General features: G+C 45.9%; 1 protein-coding gene across 4 annotated transcripts in view; it reads left to right on the top strand.

The window, feature by feature from the left end:
- Zbtb16 (zinc finger and BTB domain containing 16) overlaps positions 1–14,296 on the top strand; it is a 176,324-nt gene that overhangs the window by 117,613 nt on the left and 44,415 nt on the right. For all 4 annotated transcript variants that reach the window (XM_070038502.1, XM_070038501.1, XM_070038503.1 and 1 more), the window contains exon 4: positions 35–121. In XM_070038502.1, the coding sequence (XP_069894603.1) occupies positions 35–121 (87 nt within the window). The remainder of the gene's footprint in view (positions 1–34; positions 122–14,296) is intronic.

A 14,296-nucleotide genomic window follows, 5' to 3' on the forward strand; every position in this document is an offset into this window, starting at 1 on the left:
GCAGAAGCACTCAACTGCCTCTCCTTTCTTCCAGCGGGTGCCAAAGCCTTTGTCTGTGACCAATGCGGCGCACAGTTCTCCAAGGAGGACGCCCTGGAGACACACAGGCAGACCCACACTGGTAAGTTGCCTTTGATTCCCAACCTCTAGGATTCTCGAAGTTTCCCAGCATCCTAGTGCATGGGTCTGAAGTGTGCTGGTGGCATTATCTTCTTTACCAACACAAGGTCCAGTTATTCTTAGGGGTCATTGTGAGTGGGGCTGGGCTTTTGGTGCCCATGGTAACTCTTGCCTGTGGGGCAGGGCATGAATTTATAGGTGTTGATGGAAATTTATAGGTGGGAGCAACTGTCCTGGAGGAGGCCAAGATTCTATCTGAAGCCCCGTCTTCAATGCTCTTGCTGAGGCCTTAGAAGCCTGTGGTGTTAGCTAAGATTCCCCTTCCTTAAGAAAATGATGAGGCCTTTTGTACCCTTCCGATGAAACTCTTGAGTCTTCATAGAGCCACAGTGGGCTGGTGTGAGGATAGAGCCATCATCTAAAAGATGGCGCCCATCACTCACATCTGTTAATCCTAGTTACTTAGGAGTCTGAGCTCTGAAGATCAAGGTTGGACGCTAACCTGGGCAGGAAAGTCTTGGAGACTCTTACCTCTGATTAACCAGTAAGTGGAGCTGTGGCTCAAGTGGTAGAGCGCCAGCCTTGAGCAAAAAGCTAAGGGTCAGTGCCCAGGCCCTGAGTTCAAGTCCCAGTATGGCTCAGAATAAACACACAAACAAATAAATAATGACTAAGATATCATTTGACTTGATTTCAAGGCGTTGATTTTGCAGCCTCATCGTGATGGATATCACCCTGCCACCATTGCTCTGGTGCCTCCTGATGGAAGGCTTACCATGTGCCAGGCACTGTTTTTACTTGCCCAGTCTTCCAGAAACCCTGTGAGGTGAAGGCTACTTCCACGACTCAGATGAGAAACTGGGGCTCCAAGAAGGGAAAGGGATATGCTGACTTCCACTGGGGGGACAAACAGGTGCTGTAGAGCCCTCAGTTCAGAGATTACTGCCTGCATTTAATCCTGACTCTGCCACTTCCTGTTCGTAGAACCACAGGTCAATTTCCCAAACTGTCTTCATTTGGGTTCCCTCATCTGTTAGAAAAGCACAGTCATTTGTATCTATCACATAGCAGAGGGTTGTTATGGGGATTAAAGGTAATGTTTTATTTGAAGTGATTCTCGGTGTATGAGTCACAGGAAGCATTCAACAAATAGTAGTAGATGAGTTTAGTTTGATAAATGTGTATTGGGGTTTCTCCAGTGTGCCTGTTTAGACATCGGAGATAGAGTCACATAAAAGATAGACAGCATTTCTGCCCCCTATGGAACTGAGATTCTAAATGGGGGACTGGATCAGCAAGTTAGTATATGATGAAATGTTGAGTTGTAATAAATGGTATTAAGCGGGGGTGGGGGTGGAGGGGATGAAGCAGGAGGAGAGATAGAAAGTGACAGGGAGGAAAACAGTATTTTGGAAGAAGTAAGTCACTCCGAGATCTCTGGGAAGAAGGTGCAGCACCTGCCAAAGCTCTTAGACTGCGTTGGGCCTGATAAGTCCAAGGATGAACAGGGTAGTCTGGCAGAGATGAAGACATGAGTTGGCAGATGAGTGCAGAAATCAAGCAGGTCTCTCAACCCTAGTAAGGAATTTGAGTTTTGTGAGAGGGGAAAGAAATATTTGCAAATCATGTATTCGGTAAGGAACACAGAGGTAGAAAATATAAAGAACTCTTATAACTTGAAAATAAAACACAAGCCAGGCATGGTGGCTCATCCCTGCAGTCCTAGCTATGCACACACACAGAGTTCCTGTTCCTGAAGGAAACAAAGGTGGTAGTCTTTGCCTTCCACCCGTGGGGGTGGGGGAGGAGGAGGAGGTGGAGGAGGAGGAGGAAGAGGAAGAAAAAGGCTCACAGGAGAAAACCTCCACCAGAGAGAAGTCAGCTGTGTAGGCTCCAGTACCCTGTATGCCACATGTAACTTGCCCATTAAAGATTGGGTCAACTGAGCTCTTGGGGTAAGGGATGGAGAAGATGAATCTGCATTAGGGACATGAGGCCAAGGCAGGGGGCCGTAAGGAACACCCATTGCTTGGGTGTGGGTTGGAGATGGTGAAAGGCTCAGCAGTAGCAGGTGTGGGCCAGTACTGTGCTCTGTGCTGAGGGGAGACGTCATGGCAGCCTCACCCTCCTTAGGAAGGGGGGGCGCCCAGGAGAAAGGAGAGGACTGATGGTAGGGAATGTTGAAAACAAAGCTAAAGTTACTGGAGAGAGACAAGCCCAGTGAGGCGCCAGGTGTCATGGGATTGCCAACAGGAGAGCAGAGAGAGGTGGGGGGGGGAGAAGGAGAGGGAGAAGGAAAGAGAGGGAGGGAGGAGAGGGAAGAAGGAGCAAGGGCAAGTGAGCAACTGAATGCCCTGGGAAGAAGTAGAGACCCTGGGGTGAGTAGAACAATGCTAATCCCATGTGACATTTTTGGTACTTTAGATTATAGGACATGTTCCATACCAGTTGTTCAGATGAGATAACAAAGATCTGGGAGCTGCCCTCTGGGAAGGGGAGAGCTGAAACTTGATCAGCTTCATTCCTCTTCCTCCTCTTCCTCATCCACCTGCACATTCATTGACTGGCCGTTGTCTGCGGGTTTGTGGACCAGGCAGTTGATGGAGAGCTCATTCAGTGTCATTGAGATCATCACTCAGTCCTAGGTAGGACTCTTTTGCACTCCCAGGGTCATTTAACTAAGAATTTCCCCAATATTCTGATTCCAAATCTTCCCCCTTGGACTAGGACACAATTTCCCTGAGTCAGATTGTATCTGAGAGCTCCATGCCCCAGGCCACTAACTGAGGGGGTAATAAAACAAGTGACAGTGCATAAGGTTGGGTGACAACCCCGGCTTGCAGGTATGCTAGAGACTGAAAAATGAACTTAGAAAGTAATTCCAATTCCAGTTTAGACAAGCAAACAACATCATAAGACACCCCACACACACCTTTTTTTTTTAAAGTGTTTTGTTTTGTTTTGGTTTTTGGATGTTGTTTTTTTGTTTGTTTGTTTGTTGGTGCTGGTATTGGAGCTTCAACTCAGGACCTAGACACTGTTTCCTAGCTTTTGTGCTCAAATATAATGCTCTACCATTTGAGCCACTACTCCACTTCCATCTTTTTGGTTTTTACTTGGAGTTGAGAATGTCATAGACTTTCCTGCCTGGTCTGGGCTGGCATGAAACCATGATTCTCAGATCTCACCCTCTTGAGGAGCTAGGATTACTACCTCCTGGCTTGACCACTCTCCTTTTTTACCCCACTGAGCAGAGGTTTCAATCCTGGTGTGTGTGACAGTCCCCTCTCCCCACCCCTTGTTGCCTTTCTACAAAGATCTTGATGAGCTCAAGCTGGTGCTTAAGGAGGCCACACTTATGGCAGGGCTGAGCCTGGGCTATGTTGTCATATTTCAGTTTTCTGTTTTGGTACAGCAAAGACTTTGAAGAGATAAACAGAGATCACTTTACACCTTTTATATTATGACAAATACATATTGCAAAACACTGCTGCTTCCAAAATGTTTAGGCTACAGAACAGCGAGGAATTAACAGCTAGGCAGCTCTCGAGACACTGTGGTTCATTTACACATCAGAAATTTTGTGGCTTTTTTTTTTACACTGTTGAGTAAAGTAAGAGTGAGAAAACACACATGCACACGTGTGCATATTCAAGGCACACCCAGGGTGCTGCCTAAGTTTGAATAGCAGGGAAAGTCTTACATTAATAAGTAGTTCTTTTAAGTCCAGATAAACTGATAAATACCATTAATGGCTTAATTTATACTCTGGGTTTGAAATTTGACACACAGACACTATCTTGGCTCAGGAAAACACCAGTGGTTTTGTGCCAGAGGTTTTAATGACCGATCGGTAATATAAATTGCTGCATCACTGGACAGAAATAGCTCCTCCATGTCATTTGATCTGGAAACTTCTCCGGCCAGGCAGCAGTTAATAAATTTAAAAATAATTACCGTCTTTATTCAAAGTCAAACTAATTAGGAATGAGTTTTACAAATCATAATGTTGTTCAGGCCACTGTACATTCCCATTTGAAACTCACACAGGCCTGGGGCAACAGACAGAGGAAAATGGTGTTAATTAGAGGGCAGAAGAGTGGTGCTGGGCTCAGTAGGAGAGTGCTGGGAGCATCTTCAACATGTCTTGAGGGAGAAGACAGGAGGTGTCAGCCATGAGGGTGACCTGTAGGAACTTCACCCCTTTAAGTCTAGATGTAGAGAACTGACGAGCAGCCACAAAGGAGGTTTGAGATCAGTCAGGGATGGTCTGTGTCATCCAGGCCAAACAGAGACAAGAGCAGGCTGACAGGTGGATGTGAGTGGACATGGAATGACTGCTTGGGAGGTAGGGAGAAGGATGTGCCTGGAAGCAGAGGGAGATACAGGATGATCCCTGGAAGGCTTTGCTTTCTAGGCAGAGTATGAATTCTAATGGAGTAGCTCAGGCTTATGTAGCGAAGACTATAGGAAAGAGAGACCCCCATGGAGCTTGAAGTCCCTGAATGTAATTCAGGATATCAATGCCTGATATCCCAGAATTTGGGATCTGATATCACAAATTCCAGCTCGGACACTTACAAATTTGATGACCTTGGGCAGATTGCTTAACTTCTCCAGGCCTCCTTCTAACATCAGGGCAGTCATGGTGCCTTGACATTGTATATGGAGTATTATAAGGATGAAACCTAACAGTCCAGGTGAAATGCTTGGCATAGACCTTGAGTGTACCCTCAGGAGAAGGTGGTGGTGATTACTGTCCTTGAGTCTTTACCCCTCACTGGGTGGGTGAGAGAGGAAGGGCTGAGTCTAGGTGATGGTGGTGTAGACACGGCAACTGCATCCAGCTTTCCCAAGGCAGAGATGGGCTCTTCCAGGACCCCTTCTTACATCCTTGGGTCAAGAGGACATCTCCAGTATGTCCAATGTGGCCCCTTCAGTGCAGCAGAGAGAAGTCAGGGAAAATGAGGTTTCACATTTGGCGGGGTGGGGGGGGGCGGTTAGATTTGGTAGATCTTAAGAACCCAGGACCTGGAATGCCCAAAGCAGCCACGAGAACCACCTCCATGCAATGTCTAAATAAGTGATGTGTAAACCTAGTCTGGGCAGGCAGCAAACCGGAATTGAGATTAAGCTGGCATTCCAGCCTCCAGGAGCACCATGCATGTATCCTTCTATAACTTAAGGAAGGGCGCTGCATGGTGTCCTCATGAAACAGGAGTTCTGAGTTCTTAGTGAAGTCTCATATCTGTCATCACTGGGAGCCTGAGTATTTTGGATATTCTTGTAGGACCTTCTGTTTCTTCCTAGAGGTAAAAAGGCAGACAAATACAACTAAGGTTATTCCTAGGTCTAGCATCCATGGGCCCAGGGTGCTAGGTTGAACTAGACTTTAGGTTTGTACCTCAGAGCAATTCCGCTCTTTCCTTGAGCCCTGTCCAGCATATCTGCTAGGTTAGTGATTTTGTTTTCTGAAGATCCAAGTAGCCTGTGTAACCAGCTTGAGCCCTGTCTTTTCTTTATGCATTTATTCTCTGAATTTTAAAGTACCTATCATAATGGGCTATATAATGAGCTACAAAACTTGGTCCTTCTGAAACCTATAGTACTTGTCGCAATGAGTGAGTAGTTTGGTTTTATATTAGGTCTAGATAGTTCAACAGCTAGCCTCTCTTGGGTCCTTCTGAGTTACAACCTATCAGGTAGACATTTTTTTCTATCTTGTATTTGATGGAGAAAACAGACCCAGAGGGACTTGGAACTAGCACTTGAAGGTAGAGCAAGATACAATGTGTGTCTTAGGTTCCCTCATTCAGGATCTCCCATCTCCAGGGGACCTGGACATTCAATTGATGTACATTTGGAAAAGGGAGGGATCAGTTAAGAACTAACAATCCCCAAACAAGAATTAAGACACACAAGTTCTTACTTTCAGCCCAAGCTTTTTCAACTCTCTTACTACAGAATTAAGACTTTTCTTATAGTGGTCTAGAAAAAAATTATGTAATTTCTACCTTCCTGTGTCCCAGGGAATGTCACTCCATTGGATGCAAATGTTGAGATGCTGATTTTCCTAGACTTGATATTGGATATATGCATACATTCTACATCTTTCAAACTAGCCCCATTGATGGCCAAGTGTGCCTTCAACCTCGTGTTGACCACCTGCTTCTCCTGGTCCTCTCTCTCCCCTCTGATTTGTTCATGATGGTTGGAGAAACCAACAGGAATGGCATTGGCTCTGAACTTCAGGTTGGAAAATGGAGCCCTTGTTTGGAGTGTTGACCAGAGGAAGGATGCAGGAGTAACAGGCAGGGCTGAGGATTTAATGGATGAGTGGCTGCATTCTTTCCCTTGGAGTGGCCGCAGCTGGCCCTGTCTCTCTCCTGCCCTGAGTCTGGCAGGATGGACAGTACTGAGCACTTAGGAGCCATGTCAGGGTAGTTGGCCCTAGTCCATCTAGCAACAGGCAAACCAGCAACTAGTCTGGCTTCTCCTAGGGCCTGTCCCCAGAGGAGGCAGGGAAAGAGAGAAGGAACAGATTATAGAGAAATAAACATACTGTATTTAAAACTTCATATATACCAAGGAGGGGAGGGGAGAAAGCGTCAGATCCTTGCCGCACGCTGGGAAATAGTGGGAGGACAGAACCGTGAGTCATCTAGGTGGACACACGGGCTCTATGCAAGTTGGTGTGACCTCCACATTGAAAGCATAATAGCGTTTGACTTTTATAAATATCAGAGGTGATCTGGATAGCATTTCACATGGTGTGCCAAGGAATTTAACACGGGAAGCTGGAGCTCCACAGCGGCCGCAGAGCGTCATTGGCATTTGGGAAGGAGGGTCATGTGCTGCTGTTTGTACAGTCAGTGCCCCAGCATAGATTTACTCTTGACCTAATTTCATGCTGTTACTATAAAGGCATGTTTGATGCCTAATATAGAGTTTTATTTTCCAAGCACAGAGCTCTCAGCTCTGTTGGAGCTGCTTGCTATAGAGTGGGGAGGGACAAGCCAGCTGTCACCTGCGGGCCCAGACATGCTGCCTTCTCTTCTCCTCTTTGCTCCCAGGGCTCCGCTGGAGAAACCCCTCAGAGCTAATATTTTAACTAATAAATTTTTGCATTTTGAAGAGCAGTGTTAGATTTGCAGCAAAACCGCCTGTAACATATATGCTTCCTGTATAGCCCCTGCACGCGCGCACACACACACACACACACACACACACACACACACACACACACACACACACACACACACACACACACACACACACACACACACACACACACACACACACACACACACACACACACACACGTACGTCCCTGGCTGTTATATCCATACCACTGTACCACAGTCAGTGAAACCACACAGATACCTCAACCGTCATCTCAGGTCCATGGTTGATGGTCGGTGGGTTTGGACATCGCCACCATTGTAATATCACAGAGTAGTTTTGCTGCCTGGAAAATCCTCTCCTACCTCAATCCTTTTCTTTTTCTAGAGGTACTAGGATTTGAACTTGGAGCCTTAATATTGTTAGGCAAATACTCTGCCACTTGAGCCATGCCTCTGACCGATTATTATTATTGTTGTTGTTGTTGTTGATAGGATCTTGTCTTTTTGTCCAGACCAGCCTGAGACTGCAATTCTCATGTAGCTGGGATTACAGGTGTGTTTTACTCTCTGGTCCATCTTATTGATTGAGATGGGAATCTAGCTTTTTAACCTGGGATGCTCTCCCCCCATGATCCTCCGGGTCTCTTATCTCCTTTGCAGCTGGGATTATAAGCACAAGCCTTAATATTCACCACACCCCAATATTTTTCATGAGAGCCATTGCTGCACTGGACAGTGTTTGAGAGAAGCAGAGGTATTTGGTTATTTGGGGATTAGAGAAAGAGAATTGGGCCCAAGTAGATTTGGAGCTCCTTTGCTTAGTGCTCATCTTGAGCATCCATTGGGTTCTAGGATGCGGATACAGCTGAGAGAAGGGCACATATGACCTTCATCCTCCACACGCCTCCTAACATCGCAGAAGCAATGTTGAACACTGTTGGGGGGTGTGGGGATGGGGGGCGCAGGCATGAAAGGGGACATGGTACTTGGAAGAGAAATACATTAGGGGAACTTCGGTTTTCAAGCTGGCTCTGCCACAGACTTGCTTTATGACACGGTACAAATTGCTTCGTTTCTCTCCCTCTCTCAAATGTAAGGTGTGGGAATTGGGCAAGGGAAGAAAAACAAGGCTGCTGGGGGTTTGTGTGTTTCCAAGCACAGCCTAAGATGCTCCGATGTGATCTTGTGTTGATGGTCTACTTTTTGTCAGCCTTAGTGTTCACATTAATAATAGATGGCTGTGCTGGGTGCTAGTGGCATTCTAGCTGCTTACGAGCTGGAACCGAGGTTCTATGCCAGCCCAAGCAGGAAAGTCTGGGAGGTTATTATCCCACCAAAAAAGCCAGAAGTGGTACTGGGGCTCAAGAGGTACCAACCTTGAGCAAAAGGGTGGGTGGGGGAGCGGAGCTCAGAACAGTGCCTAGGCCCTGAGTTCAAGAGCCTCAGGATTAGTACAAAAATAAACAAACACTCCCAAAACAAACAAAAAAATAGATAGTTATAGTAAAGACTCAATAAAGAAATATAGCCCAGCGAGGCACTGGTGGCTCACGCCTGTAATCCTAGCTACTCAGGAGGCTGAGATCTGAGGATTGTGGTTCAAAGCCAGCCTGGGCAGGAAAGTCCCTGAAAACCTTATCTCCAGAAAACCGGAAGTGGTGCTGTAGCTCAAGTGGTAGAGCGCTAGCCTTGAGCTGAAGAGCTGAGAGACAGCGCTCAGGCCCAGAGTTCAAGCCCCAGCACCAACCAAAACAAAACAAAAAGAAATAACAGCCCAGAGACTGACTTAGAACAGTCTTTTTGATCGCTGCCATTTGCTGTATGTGTGTGTGTGTGTGTGTGTGCGCGTGCGTGCGTGCGTGTGTGTGTGTGTGTGTGTGTGTGTGTGTGTGCGCACGCGCATGCGCGCACGCGCGCTAGTACTGAGGTTGAAATTGAGAGTTTTGAACTCTCCACTTGGCTTTATTTTCCACTCAAGGCTGTCACTCTACCACTTGAGCCACACCTCTACTTGTGGCATTTTGCTGGTTAACTGGAGATAAGAGTCTCTTGGATGTTTCTTCCCTGGCTGGCTCCAAACTGAGATCCTCAGATCTCAGCTTCCTTAGTAGCTAGAATTATAGGTATGAGCCACTAGCACCTGGCTCCATTGCTCTTGTTTTTTTTTTAGAAGTCTACAGTTTCTGTCTCTGAGCTATAGACAAGGATTTCCTTCATCTCATATTGAAAAGCTGTTTCACAACTATGTATCAAAGATACATGAAGATACAGATCTTTTGCTTGCTTAAAAATGTTATGAAATGGGGGCTGGGAATGTAATTTAGTGGTAGAGTGCTTGCCTAGCATGCATGAAGCCCTGGGTTCAATTCCTCAGCACCATATACACAGAAAAAGCCAGAAGTGGTGCTGTGGCTCATGTGTTAGAGTGCTAGCCTTGAGCAAACAAAGCTCAGGAACAGTGCCCAGGCCCCAAAGTTCAAGCCCCAGGACTGGCAAAAACAAACAAACAAGATTGCCATAAAATGAAAGAAGAAAATGACAGAACTGGATCCTTTATTTTTTATTTATTTATTTTTTTTGGGGGGGGGGTCCGGTCGTGGGGTCTGAACTCTGGGCCTGGGCACTGTCCTTCAGCTCTTCAGCTCAAGGCTAGTGCTCTACCACTTGAGCCACAGCGCCCCTTCTGGCTTTTTTTCTTTTTGCTTATGTGGTGCTGGGGAATTGAACCCAGGGCCTCATGCGTGCAAGGCAAGCACTCTACCACTGAGCCACCTTCCCAGCCCTAGAACTGGATCTTTTAAAATTAGAATTTGGAGGTTAGTTTGGGCCTTGAGCTCTGTGGAGTGTTTAGACAACGTCCCATAGAGTCATCTAAATCCATAGCAGGTGGGTTTCCCTGTCCGGGTCTCCGACAGGGAATCCTGGGCTCAGAGAGATGTAAGTAATAGTAGGACTCAGCCAATGGCCGGACAGGACGTCCATGGATATCCCATGGAGGCTTTCAAGCTGTCTTGTCCTTATTGTTCTCATTCTCAACTGTCCCCACATCCGGGTCCCAGTTACCCACTTCCCTCACCTCCCTCATGCCTGCCCCGGTACCCCGTGCCTCGCCTTTACCTTCCCATACTCTCATTCCTTCCTCCAACCCACACCCCCTTTTCCCTAATGTCACCACCGCTGCCCAGCGACAGAAAGGAGTTAATAAAAATCCATGTGTAACTGAAACTTGAAAAGCCATAAATCGCCTTGTTTTTTTTTCTAGGATGTTGGTAGCATTTTGATTTAATAGTTGGACAAACACAAGGGCCTATTTTATTCAGAGTTTACAGGCCTCAAGGCTGTTATTCCTCCAAATTTAATAGCATTGAAATTGCAGGGTTTGCTATAATTTGCCTATCGCTTTCTGCTCCACCATTGATGTTTATTGTCAGCGGGATGGAATCTCAATCCGACTCACTTAGATAACATGTCTGTTAAACATTTAGATAATTGTACCATCATTAACTTGTCACATTATTTTAGAGATTCAAAACAGAGGCAGGGTAAGTAGAGGTACCCAAGGGGAGTGGAGGTGTAGGGGGAGAGGAGGAGGAGGAAGAGAGAACCTCTTATGAGTTAGAGAAATAGAGAGGAAGAGAGTTGATTTCACACTTTGTCATCTTGTCTAAGTTGAGGTGTATGTTTTAGAGATAGGCCTCAGGTTGCTTATGGCCGAGCCTCTCCCTTAACCACGGACCACCATGGATGACAGTCAGGTCTTCCACTCGCCGACCCCTAAAATGATGTGGCAAATGCACAGAAATCTTTGGTACTTCCTCCCCAGCTTTTTTTTTTATGTAGCAAAATCACGATCTTGTATGAGTGAGTGGATGTGTTGTGTGTTACTAAGCAGGTGCTCTGTCATTGAGCCATTCCTTGAGCTCCTTTTCTTTGCTCTTGCACTGATGACTTTTGAGATGAGGTCTTGCAAGCATGCATCCGGTCCCTGATCCTCCTATTTTTCTATTTCTCTCTGTAGCTGAGATGACAGGTGCCTGCCACCACACCCAGCTTAGTCTGTTGAGATGAAATCTCATGGACTTTACTGCCTGGGCTAACCCAGAACCACAATCTCGATCTCAGCCTCCCAAGAAGCTGGAGTGACAGGTGCATACGCCACACCAGGGTGTAGTGTTGTGAAAAGGGGTCTTGAGGACCCAGGCTGGCCTCCAACTGAGATTCTCCTGATCCTAGCCTCTCAAGTAGCTGGTATTACAGGCATGAGCCCACTGGTGCCCCACTTTGGGGGACCAGTTTTTTCCTGTAGAGATGCTGGCTACAACAGTATTTATAGTTACAGAGCATTGAGAATGATCTAAATGTCCAGATGTAAAAATATCTGTTAATTATGGTTCCTGACCTGGAAAGGATGTCTATGAGGTTTTGCATGGCACAGGCTGGTGTGAGAGAAAGCAGGTTATATAGCGAATCTGGTTTTCTATAAGACAGAGCTATCCTGTAAGATTCCATAAGGTTCCATGCCCATTAGCAGTGATTGCCTTTATCAATGGGATTATGGAGCAAAGAATGTTTTACCTGTTTTTGAATAATTACTCTTTGTATCCACATTCCACTCACATAACATTTTTGAAAGTTCCTTTATTAAGAAGAAAGATTTCACTTTTACATTTCATTCTCCCTTTGCAAAAGGCCTGCTTGTACATGTAGGTGGATTTGGAGAGAGATTGAGAGCGCTTGTACCTCAGCCACACAGGTGGGTGCTTTAATTTCCCGTTATGAGGGCACAGAAATGCCACATTTGGCATGGGCCAGCCTTCGGAGGTCAGGGCTGCCATCCTGTCACCAAAGCCAAAACAATAGAAATTGTCCTTATATCTAAATGAAGATGGAGAAGACCTCTAGAGCCATGACAGAGCCTGGCAACCAATGAGAGGAGTTCATCGGAAGCGGGGTGATTCCTCATATGGGGAATTCTGGGGGCAATCATATCAACAGTATGAGACACTGGGCTTAGAATACAAAACTGCATACCATCCCTCCGATGAAGTACACACCCAAGAGCTCCTGGTGCCCAGGTTGCAGTGAGACTGTAGTTTGGTTGGTCTGGCTTTGGATGGTATGGTACCATGTCCTATAGTTCTAGAACCTTCTATGTGACTTGGACAAAACTCCCTCCCTCCCTCTCCCTCTTTCTCTCTCTCCCTCCCCTCTCTGCTTTATGCCACAGTTCGTACATGTGTGCCCCAGTGACACAAAAGGGTAGGGGAAGATATACAAGTCAAAGAAACCTGAATGAAAGTTTCCCCAACCATACTGTAAATAATGCAGGTATTTGGGGGTGGGAGGACAAACAACATAAATATTTTACAGACTGTAGGCTAAATAATGTATATATTTGGGAAAGCAGCTTAAATATTTCATATGCTGCAGTGTAGATTCTTGCCTAAGGGAAGAAGCTGGTGGCTGAGGCCTGTGGGTTAAGAGTGGAGTTGGTTTGGAGTCCGGGATGGAGACAGAGGGACTACAGTTAAATGAAGTTAGAATATGACAAGGACAGACAGTTACTTGAACCAAGTAAGTTGGAAGTCTTATTTTTTTTAACTATGTCCTAAATTTCTGGTACCTTAGTGTGTGTGTGTGTGTGTGTGTGTGTGTGTGTGTGTGTGTGTGTGTGTGTGTGTGTGTGTGTGTGTGTGTGTGTGTGTGTGTGTGTGTGTGTGTGTGTGTGTGTGTGTGTGTGTGTGTGCGCACGCGAATACTGGGGGCTGAACTCATGTCCTGGGTACTGTCCCTTAGTAGCTTTGTACACTCAAGACTGGTGCTCTACCACTTAAGCCACAGCTCCACTTCTGGCACTTGGTGGTTAATTGGAGATAAGAGTCTGACTAACGTTCCTGCCCAGGCTGGCTTCAAACTGTGATCTTCAGATCTCAGCCTCCTAAATTGCTAGGATGATAGACTCGAGCTACCGGCATCTGGCTATAAGGATTTTTTAAAAGCAACTTCCAAATCCAAGGTTATTGAAAATATACATCTACTCAGAACTCGAAAGTGTTCATAGGAACATCATTCATAATAGTTCCAAAGTGGAAACCACCCAGCTGATGTTCATCAGCTGATGAATAAATAAGCAAAATGTGGTATATCCATAAAAAAGAATGAGTACTGCACATACTAAAACACAAACAAATGATATTCAAAAGCATTGTGGTAAATGAAAGAGAGCAGACAGAAAAGGGCACATATTGCATGATTCCATTTGTGTAAAATGTTCAGAACAACGAACTCCATAGACCTGGTTGGTTACTGGCTGCCAGGGCCGAGGAGCAGAGAGAATGAATGGTGGCTGCTAATGGGTATGGAATTTCTTTGTGGGGTGAGAAAATATCCTGGAATTAGAGTAGAATGGATCAGGGATCCAACGCCCTCTCCATTTCTGCATTTTCAGAAATAGAGCCTAAGGGGGAAGGGAAAAGAAAGGAGGGAGGAGAGAGGAAGGAAGCTGAAGAAGGAGGGGGAATATCACAGAAGTGATATGTATTCTAACTTACAAAATACAGATAAACCAAGCGCCAGTGTCTCACACCTGTAATCCTAGCTACTCAGGAGGCTCAGATCTGAGGATCATGGTTCGAAGCCAGCCTGGGCAAAAAAGTCCCCATGAGACTCTTATCTCCAATTAAAGACTCAAAACCTGGAAGTGATGCTGTGGCTCAAGTGGTTGAGTGCTAGCCTTGAGCACAAAGAGGCTCAGGGACAGCACCCAGGCCCTGAGTTCAAGCCCCACAACTGACAAGGAAAGAAAAGAGAGACAAACAAAAGCAGCATGCTCCATGTATTTCTGCTCTCTTATTTCCATTTTTCTTTTAAGCACAAATGTGGGGTGTGATATGCATGAGATGCCGTTTGTATTCTGTTGCTTGCTTGTTAACAAACCTGTTCCTGGATGATTATTTTAATGGGTTCTTAATGCTCTCTCCTATCCCCATTCACTTTATTTTTCTGTATGCTCCAACGTGCCTTGCTTGTATAGTGGGGGATGAGACCCCCCA

Source organism: Dipodomys merriami, unplaced genomic scaffold (assembly GCF_024711535.1).
Source record: "Dipodomys merriami isolate MVZ:Mamm:240054 unplaced genomic scaffold, mDipMer1.0.p SCAF_29, whole genome shotgun sequence".
NCBI lineage: Eukaryota > Metazoa > Chordata > Mammalia > Rodentia > Heteromyidae > Dipodomys > Dipodomys merriami.